Source organism: Corvus cornix, chromosome 1 (genome assembly GCF_000738735.6).
Source record: "Corvus cornix cornix isolate S_Up_H32 chromosome 1, ASM73873v5, whole genome shotgun sequence".
NCBI lineage: Eukaryota > Metazoa > Chordata > Aves > Passeriformes > Corvidae > Corvus > Corvus cornix.
The window spans coordinates 76446925-76465152 of NC_046332.1; the positions used below are offsets into that span (position 1 = coordinate 76446925).

Sequence of the window (18228 nt, forward strand, 5' to 3'; positions counted from 1 at the left end):
GACGGCGAAGGGCAGAGGAGGCACCGCCAATGAAGCTCTCTGCTTTCATTTCTGCCATCCTAAATAAAATGTTGAAACTTAGAAGAGCCGAAAAGGGAGACGGGAAGGCGGGGCACGCTGCGCCGGGAGCGACGCGGCCGGTGCGAGCCCGACAAAGCAATTCCCACGTGCAGCCCAAGCCCCGGGGCAGCCGTGCCCGCTCAAAGCCCGCGGGCCGGCCCGGCAGCAGCATCCGCTCGCCACCTCCCGTGCACGGCGAGGAAAGGAAAAGGAGGAAAACGCTCCTGCCGAAACCCGGGATCGAACCAGGGACCTTTAGATCTTCAGTCTAACGCTCTCCCAACTGAGCTATTTCGGCTGCGGTGCTGCTTTTGTGGAGGTGAGACAATACTAATCTGTTCTTCCATACCCGCTATCCAGCTGCTCGTATCCGACGATTGAAATAGAGTATGTGTTACTAGCCCTGCGGTGCCGGGTGCCACAAACGAGTCAATGATGGGTCTTCGCAAACCAAATTATGCCGTAAGCCAAAGACAAATCAGCAGTGACACAAAACATGCACATACAAACATCTATGCACAACACAGACATCAGTATGAAGGTGTTTTGGCAGTGGCTCCCTGGATTATTGGGGGAGGTAAAAGGAACAAGAACATTATGTGGCACTCAGGAGCATTAAAGTGGCAGTATTTTAGCTTCAGTTTTCAGAGACTTTATTTTAAAGCCTGACAAATTGTGTGCAGAGATGATGGTATCACAAAGAGACATGAATAGGAAGGGCACCTGCACCTTCTCGGGTCCATGGTCTTGCTGGGAGATGCATGTGCCACTGGAGAAGCTCCCTGCGTCTGCAAATCACAAATCCTGACTAAGCAGTGTTATTATAAGAAATATAGTTTACATTCACGTTCGTGATTAGGCATTTAGTTCAACAGGCAAGTGCTTGCATACTCCTGTGGCTACAGGTCAAAGGTAGAGGATGCATCCGAGTGCCCACATTAGCACCTGTAGTGGGCATGGACAGCTCAAGTTTGTGTTGATTTGCACAGCCCATGGTCTAGGAAAAGCTACCTGTGAGGGCATCTCCTACTCACACTTTCTGCACACTGTGAGGTGAGAGAGGCTGCTTTGCAAAATTGTCCATGGCTGCTCCCTCCTGCCTGTAAAAATAACCCAGACTCTCTTCCATAGTAATAGAGGAATTTAACAAATCCCTCCTTTTTTGAGCGGGGAAGAAGCAGCCTCAGCCTAAGCCAGCCACGTGAATAGTTGGTGCCATGAACCACCCCATTTCCTCTTATTTTCAGAGTGTATTTTTCCTCAAATTGTCCCACATTTGTGGGTTCTTCAGGAGCTGATGTATTTTCAGGAGTCAAAGACCTGTTTTCAGAAGTACAAAAGCTAAGGACTGAGCCAGCAGTTTAGTGACTGAGAATAAAAACCTCTGTACAAAAAAAAATTCAGTTAGGGAGAGGTTAAAAAAACCCACCCACACTTGTACTTAAGAGTAGTAAGAACAACATACTGATACAAAATCTTATCTTCTCATGATTTTCCATTGCCACTAGCAAAGATTGTTTTGCTGAGAAATGATGAATGTAATCCCTTAACAAGCATGTCTCCTACTAATGCAGCTAACATAATCTTGTGATCTTTGGTGCAGATAAACTCCAAACGTGTCACAGCATGCATAGAAGTCAAAACACTATTGACTTAAGAGTTTTCATGCATTACCACAACAATCAGCGGTACTATGGAGCAACGGGTTATTCTGATTTTTATTTTTAGAAATCTTTGTTTTGCCAGGTGAAATGGAAATGGCAATGGAAATAGAAACTAAAGGTAATGCAAAGCAAAATTAAAAAGAAGGACAATTCAGTCTCAGATACAGCATATTTAATAAAAGAGTCAGCTTTTCCCCTAACAGAATTTGGCGAGGGGGTTTGTATTTAAAGTTCCTCCTTCTGAAGACTAGAAAGATATTTGCATTCCACGGCTGCCTAATGAGCATAAGCAGTTTTAGCAAAATCAAGCATTCTGAGTCCAAAAAGCCACAAACAAAAAAACCCCTGATTTTTCACCCACAATCTTTCTCCTATATCAAAGAAAGTACAGGGTGGACAAACAAAAGCTATTTCCTAGCCTATCATCTTATGACAATGTAAACCAGCCTCAACCACAGCTGACAACCCTTAATGCCAAGCAGCACACAAATTTAAGCAAGTGCCAAGGTCGGAGCAGAAGAAAGCCTTGGAGAAAGTAAGGGTTCTCTCCACTGCACAAACTGGAGCTGATACACACACACCACAAACACCCCACAGGCCACAGCATACAGGGTAAGCTGTGGCTGCCCCATCCCTGGCAGTGCTCAAGACCAGGTTGGATGGGGCTCTGCGTCCCTGCACATGGAAGGGGGCTTGAACTAGGTGATCTCTAAGGTCCTTTCCCACCCAAACCACTCTATGATTCTGTGACTGCAGATGGCCCTGCCTCAGCCGCCCACTTCAATGTCTTCCAAATCCTTTCACCTGCTGCTGGCAAGGGATGCACTGAATGGCAGCTGTGGTATGCAAAGACAGTGAGGTAGCAACGTTGGTTTTCCCCAAAAAGGGATTTCAGGAACTGCTTCCCAAAGATCTGATCCAACTCAGAACAGTAATCCCAGAAAGGGATGAAAATGACAGCAATCCCCACATACTTCCAAAGTTCGTGACAGAACCTGGATGAAAACCTTTGCCAAATTCCAGCCCTCCTCCCTTAGAAAGTTTTAGCAATTTAAGTGACATACACATTTACTCCACTTACTTTCTTACTGGTGTGGCCTCACTTTGTTCTGTGACACAAACCTTGAGAGAATGGACTGAAAGATTAGAGTGTTCACAGGATTTTACATCACTACCTTTGCCTTCTGCAGAAACGCTTCCCAGTAAAATCAGTGAGAAATAAAACCTAAAAGCATCACACTTCTCCACACTGACAGTTCACTGGTTGATCCTTTGTCCTCTTCTTCCTACAGAAGCAAGAATTCTAATGGCAAAATAAGCTGTTTTCTTTAACAGAAAATAGACTTTTCCCTGTGAAAGAAATGCTCCTATCAGATCACTCACCTAAGAAAACCTGATCTACAGCGAAGTAGCTCAAAGTAAAAGCCTCCTAGATTATTTAAATACACATATTTCAATATTTTAAAAAGTGCATGTATGTATTTATTTATATATAAGTAGTAACACAAAGCCAAAAAAGCTCAAACACTTTGATGAATTAAATTTTCAAAAACATTTAAATAAACTAGAACAGCTTCCGCTAAAAATTAATAGATCCTATTGAAAATCCACTCCTGGTAATATCACTTCTTCGGATAGTCACATAAATATCAAAGCTTGCATCTTCAGTATCTAAACATTAAAAACAACTTTCGAAAGTTGTATTCAGTAAACCAATTCCCCACTCCTGCTTTCTCCCATGCATTTCTGACAACATTATTTTTAGTGCTCCAAAAACACTGTACCTATTTTCAAAGCTTTAAAATATTCTTAAATTAAGGTTTATGCAGGTTTAAAATAGTAAGATTTTAGTTATCTGTAATCTCTACTCCTAAAAACACAACACAGCCAGTATAAGGAGATGTGAAATACACATATTTTCATGCAACTCACTCAAAGCAGCTGTCACAGTAATCACAAGCACAGCTAAGACAGATCTTTCCCAGACTTCAGCTATTTCTGGCACTGACTTTTGCAAAATACAAAACAGTAAGATGGATATCATAAGGAAGGATGCACATTGTAAGGAAGTCATATATCAAGAAAAGTATAAAAATTAAGGAGATATTTGAATGTAGTCAGCAACATGCATTTGACCGTGACATTTCAGTGAATAGAAGCACATCTGGTAAGCCATGTATGCTAACAGATCATTACGTATGAAGTCCTGTAATTTCTATCTGTCCCAAATGGAGGCTTTTACTTCCAAACCAAGTATCAGAAACCCAAAAAATATAACTGCCACACAATTCAAGTATACTATAATTATCCCACTTTGTCACAGAAAACTCACCTTCAATAACAGGCTCCTAGACTTTAAAACCCATACTTGGCACCGCAGTAAGCCTAGAAACTTCCTGGTTAGCCTTCTTTTAGATGACTCTTGCCAACCAAAAGTGGCATTTTATCAACAGCACCATGCACCACACAAGAGGTGTGATGAAGTTGGGAACACCTGTACTTCAAGAGTTAACTCCCAATTTCTGAAACCCTTTGAAAGTCACGGCTTTTTCTGAGTATACCACAGCATCCCAGTCCTGTGCCTCCTGCAGCTCTGCCCAGGGGCCACAGAGGATCAGGGACCGTGCCAACCACAGAAGCTGAAGTGATAAAACCAAGAACAGTGGTCTCTTACGTCTGACAGAAGAGTGAAGGTAATTTTTTCAGGATAGAGGAAGAGCTAAGAAATATTTTTTAAAAAAAACCCACCATCTACTTTTTTGGCCTGTTTTTTTTAATTAAGAGAAACCAGTTACACCATAATATTACTAAATCAACTTTGAACAAGATTCATTGACATATTTATAGAATTGAAGGTTTTTTCCCAAATTTTATATTAAAACTCAAATACTGTTTTATCTTTAAAATGTTTATTACAGAAAAAAAATTGGTGAAACGCTGCACTGATTAAGGTCTGCCAACCCACAATACATAGAAAAAGAAGTGTTTAAAAACTTTTTCTCCTTAAGTAGCCTTCATATTTCAGGAAATAAGACCATTGGAATGTTAACTGTGTTCCAGTATTTCAAGTTTGTTACAATTACAGCTAAGGAAAGAGAATTAACATGTAATAGACAGTAATACAGTAAAAAGCAGACAAAGTTTATGGAAATGCTTCTGGAAATCTCAGCCGGAACACCTGCTACTTCTTGACATCTTTCCCCCCTTGTTCCCTTTAAAAAGAGGCATTTAAAATGATAGAGTAGATAAGTTTAATCAGTCATCTACAAAAGTTAATAGTGCAACAGCAGCAGAGAAATGGACGGAATCATACAGGTACTGTATCCAGTTTTTGTCAACCAATTTATAGTCTCCAAAAAATATATAATTTCTCCCCTTGATTAAAAATAAAATCCAACTCTTTGAAGTGACAAAAAATTCTATATATATTACACTGTAACAACAAACTAATACAGATGAATAATTCCAGAACAAAAACAAATTTAACTCCCAATCCCAAAAGCTGCAATCACAGTTAACTATTCTTAAGGCAGATTTTACTTCAGTTACACTAAGTTATAACATTATAAATATTCTTCACTCCATACAGTTTTTTAATATCAATACCTACTGAGAATAGAGTATTGCACCAAAAACTGAAATTAAGAGGTTCAACTTATAAAGTGCTGAAACCATTCCAAAGTCGTGCTGTACTGTGGTTCTTTACTCATCATGGTTCATGTATCTTGAATACATTGAGTCCAGTGTGGCCACTTGATTGCAGGCTTTGAAGAAAAGATCATACGAGGTAGAAAAAACTCTTTCAGGTTCTGTGCCACACTATGGACCACTGAGCTGGGCAAATGGCTCTGTCACAGGAAAGGGCTCCAAAGCCTTCTCTGCGTTTTTCCAGTTGTGAAAATTTTCTCTGTACCATTCAACTAATATGGAGACAATGTTGATAAGTCAAGTTGACCAGAGTTAACAGGGAAATCCAACAGACATCGTAAGACTAACAGCATGCTAAGTTTCTTTATAAAAAATTTTAACCTACAATATTAGAAAATCTAGTTTGAACTTTATAAATTCTTTATGCAAGATTTACTCTATTATTAAAAAGTGATTATTCCCATTTTTTAGTCATGTAAATTCACTACTTAGAAAGCAGCCAATTTTATGTAAAATTCAAGTGTTATATTCAATCTCTTTAGCTTCTCAGTAGCTAACCTATAACCCATTTCCCCCTTTCCCTCTCCCATCACTCCTAAATCAGTGTAAAAGTCATCAGTCTTACTTGTTTTCATTATTCCTTCTTTCCAAGGCACTTTAGGTCTCCATCCTAAGTTGTGCATTTTTTCTGAATTCATTGGATATCTCAGGTCATTTGTAGGCCTGATGAAGTATAAAATGCATACGGAAAACAATCTGATTATACTTCTTCATTAATTGGAGATGCAGTACCTCACATTGTCTTCCAAGGAACATTAGATATGCTTCAATTCTGAAAATTCCCACCAACATGAACGGATTGCATTCCTTTCAAAAAATACAAGGCAGCTGAGTGCAGCTACAACAATACAATTCAGTTTGTACAATCAACTACTTGAAATTGACTAGAATAAATATTAATTAGTATTTTATTGGCACAAAAATGAATGCAAAACTCAAATCACTGCCAACACAATTGTGCAAATCAGTGCATTTGCAATGCAGAGCCAGTGTTTTCTAATATTAGCATTTACATTTTTTATCCTGAAAACCCACAAATTTACACATACTTCAGATTTAAAACACATAGGCTTCCGAAGTGGCATCATTACAGTGGCTCACTAGCTACACAACCTTAGTAATACTGAATATGTAGAATCCCAAGTGGCGAGATTCAACACAGAAAGACACATTTTATATTTAAGCATGGAAGAAATTTTCACTTCTGCAGTCTGGCAGATAGGTAGCCTAGCCTAGCACTCCTGCACTACTGGCACTGGCATATTGAATAGTCAAGGTACATGTGCAGGCACAAACCAAGTACTTATCACTTACTATAACATGCTAATCTTGAGCAGAAGCAGAACTCATTTTTCCATAGCAAGTAACCCCCACGACCTTTAAGTCACTCATTATAGAATTAAATAGTCATAAATTAGGTAGGTTAACAATCTTTTATAAGACCTCAACATTCCCTGAAACATGTATTCCTATGTGGTTGGTTTTCCCAAGCCCATTTATGTTTAAACATTAGCAGACAGGGCCCAAAACACATGAAGAAACATCTCAAACTGAATTACACTGAGAACTCCTGAACACTCATATCATGTGAGCCAAAGGCAGTTCATTCAAAGTCCTGTGATACACTCAGATAGGATTCCGAAGAACATTTCCTTTTAAAAAAAAAAGTTAGCACATTTTTAAAGACACTTCAGTTGCCATGATAACAACACAAATGTGAACAGAAAGTGAGAATTCTAAAGGCCATAATACTTAACTGCTCTCAGTAGACACGTCATTTCTAATCACTCTGGAGAGAGTGATATCTAAAGTATAAGCAGAGACTCATTGCTGCTGCAGAAAAGAAATGGCAATAAAAGAACAGAGCCAAACCAAGCCTGAAATTAAGGACAGAAACACACAGCAAAAGCTTATCTATAAAAGCTACCCATTTTTACCATTGTCCTAACTTTGGTACCTTAGAGCTTTACATCTACTTTTGAGATAGCAGCTTCAGCTTAAGATAGAAATCTAAAGCTTACTACACTCCACAGGCACATATTTCTGCCTGTGGAGAGTGGGTCTTACTATAAAGTAGATCTAAGTCTGAATTAGGCACATTAATGCCAAAATACTAAAGCTAAGCAAGAGAGGATGGGATTCATCTCACTCAGTGATGCTGAATACAAAGTACACCGAATAAACTGTCCAAACTACTGTGAAGGAAAGATTTAGTTGCTCTGTAATACCTGTCCTCTTCCCAGAGCAGACTTCAGTAGTGAGAAGTATGAAGTAAGTTTGAAGACAGACAGATTACCATTACACGTTCCCCTTTCAAGACACACATTCTGACCTACAGATCCAAATAATAAAGGAAAATCCTGTTTTTCTATACAGAACCCTGATCATAGATGTCAAATCCACTAGCAAAACAAACAAATTAAGGAAGCAAAACAGCTCTTACTCCCTCAAAAGCGTTCCCCCTCCTTAAGAGCAGAAACACTTCCACAAGAAACTATTTGATAAAGAGTCTCAGAAACCTTCAGGACAAAACGATCCTGCATGTCCTCCACATTCCTTACCTGTCTTTAACATAATCCATCCAGTGCTCCATTTCAGACTCTGAACTGGTCTTCTTTATCTGTCAAGAAGAAAAACAATTATCACTCCCATAGATCTTGGACTGTCTAAATATATATTTTTAAAAATAGGGAGTTTTAAACAAGATTTAAGTTTGTTAAGAAAAAACCACCACCAAATAAAAAGCACAAATCACAAACAGAAATGCTCTTTTGTATATTGAGTCTTCAAACCACTGAAATTATCAGAATTATCTAGAACAACTCCAATCTGTCTCCTTCATCCCAGCACTACCAGAACATCCATAATCAAACTGTTAGATTTTAACAGCGCCACATTCTCAGACCAAAACTAAAGCAGTCAGCATGAAAAAAAAATGGTAATTAATCATGATGCCAGTTATGTCCCAGTCAGGATAACTGACGCAGCAGCCCAACGCAGGATAGCCCATACTGCAAACTTACACAGTCCAGCTGCCACAGAAAGGGTAGCACATCATTCTGCTGCAAGGATCTTCCAGCACCCACCACAAGCCTAAGCTCTTTCAGAGCTACAAAAGGTGTATAGAATTATTCATATGTGCAATGAAAACTGGTAAAGAAAAGTATCAGAACTGTTTACTCACTAAATGGATCAGCTCCTTAGCAAGCTGGGCAATGGACATCTCAAAGTTAGTTCCAATGTTGTAAATTTCACCTGGTTTCCCCTCCTTCAGGACAGTAAGGAATGCTTCCACCACATCAGTCGCATAAAGGAAATTCCTTCTCTGAAGTCCAGAACCATGAATACAGCTTAAGAAAAAGACAAAAAAATTTTGTTAATCCTCAAATAGACGCATTCAATTTACTGGACTGTGTTTTAAGCAGTTTTGCTGCCAGATGGTTACCTGAAGGTACCTTAAGTAGCTGGACATGCAAACAATGCTTTACTTTAAAGAAATCCTATTATTAAAATAAGTGATTAATCACTTAGTTATGTAATTATCATTTTACAAACTAGCACATATTTATAACTGCAATTAGAGTTTTATAGCACAAAATACTATTAAAAAAATGCAAGTTACCTACCATTTTCTGTTCTGTTGCAACAAAGATATAAACTTCGGAATAACCTAAGGAATTGAACAAAAAAAAAAAACCCCATGACTCCACTATTTTACAAGCTGCTATTCTGCAAAGAATAAGGAACTTCAACAGTTATGTAGCATTATTTTAATAAGATCCATGAAATACTTCTAGGTTTTATTAAGTCTAAGGGAAGAATGTATCAAGCCTAGAAGCTGCAAGGTTTTGTAAGAGTAGATGCCTCTATTGTACTGCAAACTTTATCTTTCTGGCAGTTACAAATGTAACATTTTCACAAAAAAAAAGTTTCCATTACTTTTACACACAGCAGTGCATTAGAGTCTAACCAGAAATAATTATTGCCAACAGTTCAGAACAAGGTTTAAACATCCAGCAAACTGCAGTAAATCTAGAACCAAAGAGTTGTTAAAATAGTTAAATCTGGAAGAGAATCAACAGAGAATTTTCAGATAATGCAGATACACAGGTGTCAGAACCCAGAGTGCCGAGAACATTTCTCTGCCTGTTTTTAAGGGTTCTTACCCCCCTGAACAACACTGTTTTAGCTTTAAACTTTGGAAAAAATTACCAACAGACAATCAGACAAGAACTAGAAAATACAGTGGTGTGAATTAGGTGATAGACTACTATGTAAGATTGTCACAGGGTGAAAATTTTACAGGTTTTGGGCTTCTCTTTGTAGTAAATAGATAAGAGTAAAAAATATCAAAATGGAGGATTGTCGTTCTTCTCCAAACCTCCTTCTTCTTCTCCTCCATATTTTGCAGTAAAAGTAGTTTGGGATGATTGGATAGAGAATTCCACAGTTCCTGGCTGTGTTTCTGAATAATTGGTAGGAAAGTGAAAATAATATACGTTTTTAGTAACTATTGGTTAAATTATCTTTAAAAGGCTGTGTAAATCTTGATAATTAGACTTCTCTCCTGCTTTCTGTGCTCTATGCTGTACCTGGGTCATGCTAGTGGCTCTGTTCCTCTGATAAGACTTAATAAACAGCTATCTGGAAGCATTGAAACTCCAGGAAAAGTCTCAGTTTATCTTTTGAAACTGCTTGCAAGGACTTTTAGAAAATTCTCTCCCATCAGGAAGGATTTGATTTATGGCACGGTTCAGTGTCAAAAGGCATCAAGTGACAGTGTGCTTGCTGCACAAAGGTTTACTATATTATGTTCATCCACAAGCTTAGATGCATTCATAATGCCCCAGATACTTTAGACCAGTTAGCCCCACTGTTAAAGTCCTTAAACTGAAGTCATTAGAAAACTACTCAAATTACTTAAATTTTTTTAACTTCCTACTCTAAACATAGGAGCAGGATACTAAGTAAAACTAAAGATTCATCAAGCCTAGTGCTGTGTTCTCAGCAGTAACTAAAATTGGGTATGTGAGAAATTATAAAGTCAAAAGCAAGCAAATAGTGATACATCCCCTAAATATACCCCCAACAATCATGCAACCTGTAGCAAGATACAGATGAATGAAAAATGTATTCTAAAACCCATTGCTTATCCACCTCAATAATGTAGGTGAATATAAATTTATTAGAGAAAAAAAACAGAAAGGTGAAAAGCAATTTAAATTAAAAAACACCTCTGTAGTATTGTAAAATGTAACTACATTTCCCACCAGTTCCAAACTCCAAAGACTACATGTGATTATCATTTTCATTCCATCAGTGCATTTCCATTCACTAACCTAGCAGATTCTGGTACTGACTTAAAAAGGCAACTCCTCACTAATAACTGTTTTAAATAGTTACCCTGCAAGGTCTGTTTGAACACGTGCAAAGACAAGTCACTTTGCACTACTTCTCACCTTATAGATGAAGGCTATAGCTTCATCTTACTTATTTTCTGTGCAGCTTAGAACATCCCTTTCTATACCAGACATATTGTATTCTCAGTTTACTTTTTGAAATGTTTCCCTTAGTTATTCAACACTCCCAATTACAGACCATGACATGTGAGTTAATGTAATTTGCAGGGGAACTCTGTCGAAATATTCTCTGAAAAATAGAAAAATTACAAAACAAAGTTGCTGTCATAAAATTCATTTAAACTACAAGTCTCTAATTGAAGTTTTACCCCCAATCAAAAAATGTTTTCACAGTAAGACATGTTAGTGTGAGCTCAAAATATATAATCACATGTTAATTGCAAGAACATTTTTTTCAAAGGTCATCCCATGCACATGAGAAAAAAAGTAACCTCACTGCAACCCTGAATTATGGTACACTGAAGCTCAGAATAAAGCACAGGTTAACTTACTTTTTCTGGATACTGATGTGGTCCATAAACATTACTGCTCCGTGTGATGACAACTGGGAACTGGAGAGCATTAAACATACATGTGATTACATAGGAAAGCATATATCAGTAAAAATCTGTAGGCTTCCGGCTGATCAATAAACAAACTGACAGATGCACAGTGCATACTCAAAAATCTGCAAGCCCTTACAAACATTATTCAATTAAGCTATCTGTATTTCTGTCAAACAGGCAAGGGCCTCCAGCCTTGTCAACCCGTTAGGAGCACCACAAGTGACAAATGTTTGAAATCTCTCTTGCCCTGGAAGCACCACAGGACATTGCATATGTGTATCTGGCTGAATGAAGACTGGCTTACTCCTACTTATTCCAATGTTTCACAGGTTATTAACATCCTATTCTTATCAACTTTTCATCAAAAACATCGTATATCAAGAACAAAAGTCTATAGTATTCAAAATATGAAATGTGTTTCCTTAAACAAATCTAATAGGGCTTTTTCTTTTTTTTTTTTTAATTTAACTATAAGCTTAGTCCTAATACAATTTGAATTATGCATGTTCTACTCCTGTGTAATATTTTTGTACTCCCTTCAAGCTTAGTACGGGTTTTTAAATTCCTAATGTTCTCTTTGACCAGTTTATCAAAACACATTCTCAGATGTTACAGTTCAGATTCAAAAAACAAAAATTAAAAACATCCAACCTGTCCCCATTGTCTTCCAGTGTATCTTCACCACTTATTGGTGGAGATTCTCTAACACATCCAAACTACAAGACTAACAAGGAAAGAGGTGGCACTGTGTGGACCAGTACTGATTTTTCTTTTATACTCTTACATACATAATACAGGCATTTAATTACAGGCTTCAGAGTTTTTGAAGCTTCCATGGACTTACCTGGTACCTTTCCCAATAAGACTGAACAAAACACTCTGCAGCTGCTTTAGAGGAGGCATAGGGATTTGTCGGACGTTTTGGTGAGGATTCATCAAATTCCTAAAATAAAAAGAAAAATTTGCATCACTCAAATGTAATTTGCCCAGATAAGCCTTAAAGTTACAAAAGAAATAAAAAACCCTAAAAGTCCAAGTACATCAGTCTGACAAAGTCCCCTTACATCAAAAGACAGCCTATTTATTCAACATAGGAGGCAGACATTACCAGCAGTAATATTTTTATAGTTCTAGCAGAGTTACCTCACAGTAGCAGGTCCTCAGATTTTTATCTTATAAAATAATCACTGCTGCTACAGGAAGGCTCAATCCTTTTTAGGCTCATATTGCCTCAGAGAGGCATTGGACCACCACTAGTAAATTTACCTTTCAGTCCTAAATGAAAGGGGTCTTTTCTTAAATTTTTCTGTAACTTTTTTCTGTAAAAAATATAGAATTGCAACCCAAAAACCTCCAAAGCAAGGCTTCGACAATTCTGACCAGTTCCAGAACAGGTCTCTTCAAGGCTATCCCGACACTTTAATCTACTTCTTACTTGAAGAGAAAAAAAAAAACCAAAAGAAGAAGGGATGCTACACAAGGTGCAATTGGTAACAATCACCTTAACGTGATTAAAACATTCACTCTTCTTGTCTGACCTTTGCCTCTGAAATTAACTGGCCCTCCTCCCCTGAAAAAAAAAAACTCTACAAGAACTTCTAGTGTGATTCAAAAAGAGAAGAAAAAACAGATTAAAGCTCTCTTTCAAGGCCCAGAGACAAAAAAATTTTGCTTGAAGGTATCACCCAAGCCACAGGTCTACACTCAAGAAAACATCATCCTTGGGTATCATAAAAGCCCACAGATTGAAGTTGTGTTGAAGGAACTGATAAAGATGTTGTGATAATACAAAAGTGCATAGAACTCTTCTGAAATACACTAATATTTTCATGGACTATGGCAAAGGGCTCCTTGACTGTTATTTATGCCTCTAAAAAGATGAACATGCATAACTTGCCTTTTTACTGAGCCAAATTACATTTCCTGAATTAAGGTCATGTATAAATTGTCAAAAATCAAAGACCTCCATACAACAAGAGGAAACATCTGAATATTTATTACAGTAATACAGGAATTGTTTCCTGTTTGAATTGTCACTACCAACAATGTTAGCATTTTAGCTAGAATATAGAGCAGCTCCCTGCCTGTCAAGCTGTGCACATTACTGAAGTCTCATGAATGTCTCCAGGACAAAGCCTGTATAATACACTCCTTTGATACTATCTCTGAGGAGTAGTGACACCATTAATGATCCAAATCTCACTGCTTTAGACAATAAACATGCAACATAAAACATGCACCAAAAAAAAAAAAAAAAAAATCAGGACAATTTTGATACTCAGCTTTCTAGACGCAAACAATGATTACTTAAAGCCAAACATTTACAGAGGCCAAGGAAAGTTAGACCCAACTTTGTTTTCACGATTAAAAGCAGCTAAACTAGAAAAATCCTCATGCATTTTCACACTCACCTCATCAATGCTACCTCCATATACTTCATCTGTACTAACATAGACAAACTTCTCCACATTGGCTTCATGTGCAGCAGCAACCAGCACATTGGTGCCATAAACATTCACGTAGGTGAATTCCAGGGCATGCCAAAATGAAAGATCTGCATTACAAAATTCAAACAATTCTGATTAAATTTATGCAAGACAGGACTATAGGTTCCACTTGGAGGCTGCAATGCACATCTGTCAGATAGCAATGTCCTTATTAAATGATGGCACCTTCTACACTCACCTGAAGACAAAAATCCTTGTTCTCAACAAGAGGCTGAAATCAGGAGCAAAAGCTTGTTGGCTATGGACTTTTTAATCTAAAATAGCATTATCTAACTTTATTTAAGTGGCAGCATAACTACTTCCCATCTCAGTAGGAAAGGCTAAGCACAGTAAGAAAAGTGTCATTCAAAGACAGTTGCAAGATGCAGTAATATGGACCTATGACTATTAACTCATGAGCAGCTGTTTTGATTCTTACAACTGTTCTACTGACCTAATGACTTTGTGCATATCAAATCTGACAATTTTGAGAAGTATTTTCCTGGAGAATTTTTTGAGGATTTCTTTTCATGATGGAAGGAATATGGTGGGGATTGTTCGTATTAATAGCGATACTGAAAAGCAGCCATCTGAAATGGAGAAAATGTGCATGCCTAATCCTTCAGCTTTCACACTGTTTTTTCATGTGACATTGGAGCCAGTTAAGTAAATATTCAGATTATGTACAAAGACCCTCTCCACTGTTTTTATGCCTCCCTCAGTACACTGTCAGCTACATGTGAGTCTACATGGAATTTTAAAATGTAATGCTGACAAAAAGGTACATTACCATTTATGTGCAATGAAAACAAGACAGCAGTTAGATGAAGCACTTTTTAAATCAAGGCAGTGAAACCCTTTAAGTCAAAAAGGCCACCAGACATTCAGTCATGTGATTTGTAGAGACAAATTGGATCCTTGGTTTATATGATGGGAAAAGAAAAGTGTACTGACATATATTTCAAGCAGGTATAGCCATGAAAAACAACACCAAAGCATGCAGCAATGCTCACCTACATGTGTTTGGGCTGCAAAATGAAGGACTATATCTATTTTCTCAGTTTCGAAGAGCTGCTTTATAAAATCAGGTTCACAAATATCTCCCTAAAGAGAAAAAAAAATAGCAAATTATTTTTTGATAGAACATAGTCAGCTTCCATTTATACAAGAAACCATTACAAAGGGAACACAGGATACAAACAGCACTACCAAATGAGTTCCGGGCCGTTTATCAACGCCATGTCTAAAATAAGACCATGCATAAAACTTCACCCAATTTTTCTTTTTAAAAATCCTCAACGAAACTTATTTCAGAATTTTTACTACTATTAAGATTAGAAACAGCAACGTTCCCAAAAATACACACAACAAAAGTATAGCATGGAGCTCCAACACTGAGGCTGAAATGCCAAGTTCCCAGAGTGAGTTAGAGTTCCCCGTCTGGCAAGCAGACAGGGACATCTAGTGGCACTGCAAAAGGAGAAGCGCATTCCCACTAGGGGCGATTAGATTATATATTGCAAGAGTTTTGCTGTTTGCTGTTTATTCCGGTGATTTATTTTTTTAATTTGATATATTTTTTTTAAATAGGCATTATTTTGAACTAAATGGCTACTTACTGAATTTTTTTAACTGAAATTCAAGCTTAGTACATCTACACTGAACAGCAACAGAAATTGTGATTAAAATGTATCTTTCGTACAGCCCCTGAGTCAAATTTTCTACACTTACTGTTCTACTTTCCAAAACAGACTTCCTTTCTACAGTACCACTAGAGTGTATATCCTTCTTGCTGTCTCCTAAGGTCAGAACCAATGTTACAGTTCTAATCATAAGGGTTGCACATCAGGGATTATCTTTTCCAGTAGTACTGTGGAAGCAGTACACCAAAAATCTGTAATAAGTCACGTTTTGTGGAAGAGAAGGTTTTATCACCTGGATAAACTTGTAGTTTTCCTTCCCAGAGACAGTTTCAAGATTCTTCAAGCTTGCACAGTAGTCGAGCTAAAGAGAAATACCACACAACATCAATACATGGGCTTTATGGAAGCAAAAAGGCTAACTCAAATCCAACCTAAGCACTGGAAAGTCTGAGAATGAAGCAAAAACTTATTTCAAAAGAAAACCTACTTTTTCAATAGAAAATAGCATTTCCTATAGCTTTTCAAGCAGATGCAAAGGTTTAAAAACACAAATCTCCAAAAGATGCCCCAACTTCAGAAATTCTTAAATGGACATTTACAGCTTGAAAAGCTTCTTTTTTTTTTCTGAACACCAGTTGACTTTTTTTTTGCACAGGAACGAATGGAAAATCAAACAAAAATTAATAACTAACAATAAGCCACATAAATGTCAACACATTATAGATTGCATTATAAATAATTTAAAACAGTTTTCCATGTCAAGAAAGAAAACAAGCTATTACCTTATCTAGATTTATAATCAGATAGTTTGGATAGTTTTTCACAAGAGAGACGACTACATGTGAAGCTCTGCAGGATACAAGAAAAACATTTTACAACTATATACTGGGCTTTAAGGTAATAAAGAGATGACAAATTACAAATAAGTCAGCAATATCAAAAGTCTTTGGGGGAAGAAGGGGATATATTCAAGACAGGTGAAACACGAATTCAAAGATATATTTTAACATATGTCAACATTATACTAATATATATTCTATACATTATTCTAGGATATATATAAGTACATTATTCTAATATATAAGTGCATATTGTTAAGAAATTAAAAATCAGAATAAAAGCTCATGCTGTAATGAAAGAAACCAGCACTGTGCACAGTCACATAAAAAAATCCTGTTATGTGCTGTATTCAATTGCCATTCTAAAACACTTTTGCACTCTAAAGTTTATGTATCAGGTATCAGGAAGAACCAAACAGTCAACACTCCTAACCCACAGCAGTGACTCCCATCACTCAAGTCTTTGACACTGCTGCTAGGTGTAAGAAGTGACAACCAGACAACCAGGTGGCATTGCCTCTTCGGCACAGCCTTGTGTACATGCAGCTCGCTCAGAGTTCAGGTTAGCAGGGGTTATTCACAAATAGAAATTTAACCCTCTCACAGCTTCCGACTTCAAGCACACCGATGGGCTCAAGCTTAAGGTGGATCAGACCTTTCTCTTAACTCAAACTGAGCCCACAGCACTGGGGGCTTGATATGGGAAAAAGCAGCTGGGTCGAAGCCCTGTCACCCCCAACCCAAATAATCCATTAGGCTAGAAAAGACCTGCAGTCATCGAATCCAACTTACGACCAAACACTACCTTGTTAACTAGACCATGGCACTAAGCGCCATGAACAGTTATTTCCTGAACACCTGTAGGGACAGTGACTCCTGCACCTCCCTGGGCAGCCTGTTCCAATACCTAATCATCCTTTCTGTAAATAAATTCCTCCTCTAAACCTCCCCCGGCGCAGCTCAAGCCTGCGTTCTCTCGTCCTGTCATTTGCTGCCTGGGAGAAGAGACTGAACCCCACCTGGCGACACCCCTCTTTCAGGGAGTTGTAGAGAGGGAGAAGGTTGTTTTGCCTGAGCCTCCAGGCAAAACAACCGCAGCACCCTCAGTCGTTCCGCACAAGGTTTGTACTCCAGGCCCTTCACCAGCTCCGCTGCCCTTCTCTGGGCAGCCCCATCCAGGCTGAAGCCGAGCACCGACTTCCACCGCCTTCACCAGGCACCTTCTCGCCGGCCGCGGGCGAAGGACCGCCGGGGCAGCATCCCAGCTCGCTCCAGCACTTGCCGCCTCAGAACCCACGACAAAGGCGAGTCACCAGCAGCCCCTGAGTGAGCGCGGCCCGAGCCAGCGGAGCCGAGGAACCGGCCCGGGACAGGCACAAGGGAGGCGGCACCGCGGGACCCCCGCTCGCCACGTCTCACCCGCGCCCCCCGACAGGAGGCCGGCGGCCCGCTGCGGCCCCGAGAGGCTCACTCACATGAAGCCGGCGCCGCCCGTCACCAGGACCCGCTTCTCGAACCCCGGCGGCGCCACGGGGCCCGCCCGCCCCGACATCGTCCGCGCTTTACGGCACCGGTCCCTCACTCCCTTTCCCCCACGGCTGCGCGTGCGCGGCACGGGCCCCTGGGTTTCAGGGGCAGAGTCGCAGCGCCTGCAAGACGCTCATTGAAGAATTGCCTTCCTCCCTCCCCGCGCGGCCCCAAGAGGGGAGCTGCCACCGTCCCGGAGGTCACCGACAGCGGGGCGGCCGCGGAGTGTGAAAAAGGCCAAGGCTTCTCCTCCGCATTTAGCAGCGACCGACAGCCATCTCTTTTACGACTCTGAGTCTCTCTACTTTACAGCCGGACCCGGCAACGGGACACGTT

At 39.1% G+C, this 18228-nt stretch overlaps 1 protein-coding gene and 1 non-coding gene across 4 annotated transcripts; both read right to left on the minus strand.

Annotated features, from left to right (window-relative positions):
* Positions 1–285: 285 nt before the first annotated feature.
* On the minus strand, positions 286–358 carry TRNAF-GAA. Its single transcript has one exon. It is a non-coding gene; the product is annotated as a tRNA-Phe (tRNA).
* Positions 359–4614: 4256 nt separating this feature from the next.
* Positions 4615–18182, minus strand: TGDS (TDP-glucose 4,6-dehydratase). 3 transcript variants are annotated; one of them, XR_005602535.1, is made up of 12 exons: positions 17841–18181; positions 16309–16375; positions 15819–15887; positions 14897–14987; positions 13809–13951; positions 12242–12340; positions 11344–11403; positions 9059–9102; positions 8617–8782; positions 7994–8052; positions 5998–7265; positions 4615–5644 (listed from the first exon to the last, which is right to left on the minus strand). XR_005602535.1 is itself a non-coding variant. In XM_039556357.1 (12 exons), exons 1-12 carry the CDS (start codon positions 17915–17917, stop codon positions 5544–5546), a joined length of 1074 nt encoding a protein of 357 aa, XP_039412291.1. In that variant the 5' UTR covers positions 17918–18179; the 3' UTR covers positions 4615–5543. The 3 variants fall into 3 exon arrangements, 2 of the variants coding, with proteins under 2 accessions (XP_039412291.1, XP_039412364.1); XM_039556357.1 differs by having other exon boundaries at positions 5998–6095; positions 17841–18179; XM_039556430.1 differs by lacking the exon at positions 4615–5644 and having other exon boundaries at positions 6004–6239; positions 17841–18182.
* Positions 18183–18228: the final 46 nt, after the last annotated feature.

What these genes read in the sequence shown, in the direction of transcription:
- TGDS (XM_039556357.1), bottom strand. Translation starts at nt 17,917, where the DNA reads ATGTCGGGGCGGGCGGGCCCCGTGGCGCCGCCGGGGTTCGAGAAGCGG. An exon ending in AAAACTACAAGTTTATCCAG is followed by an intron (nt 14,988 to 15,818) that starts GTGATAAAACCT and finishes TTTTCTCTTTAG; the next exon opens with GGAGATATTTGTGAACCTGA. An exon ending in CTAAGGAGCTGATCCATTTA is followed by an intron (nt 8,053 to 8,616) that starts GTGAGTAAACAG and finishes TCTTCTTGACAG; the next exon opens with ATAAAGAAGACCAGTTCAGA.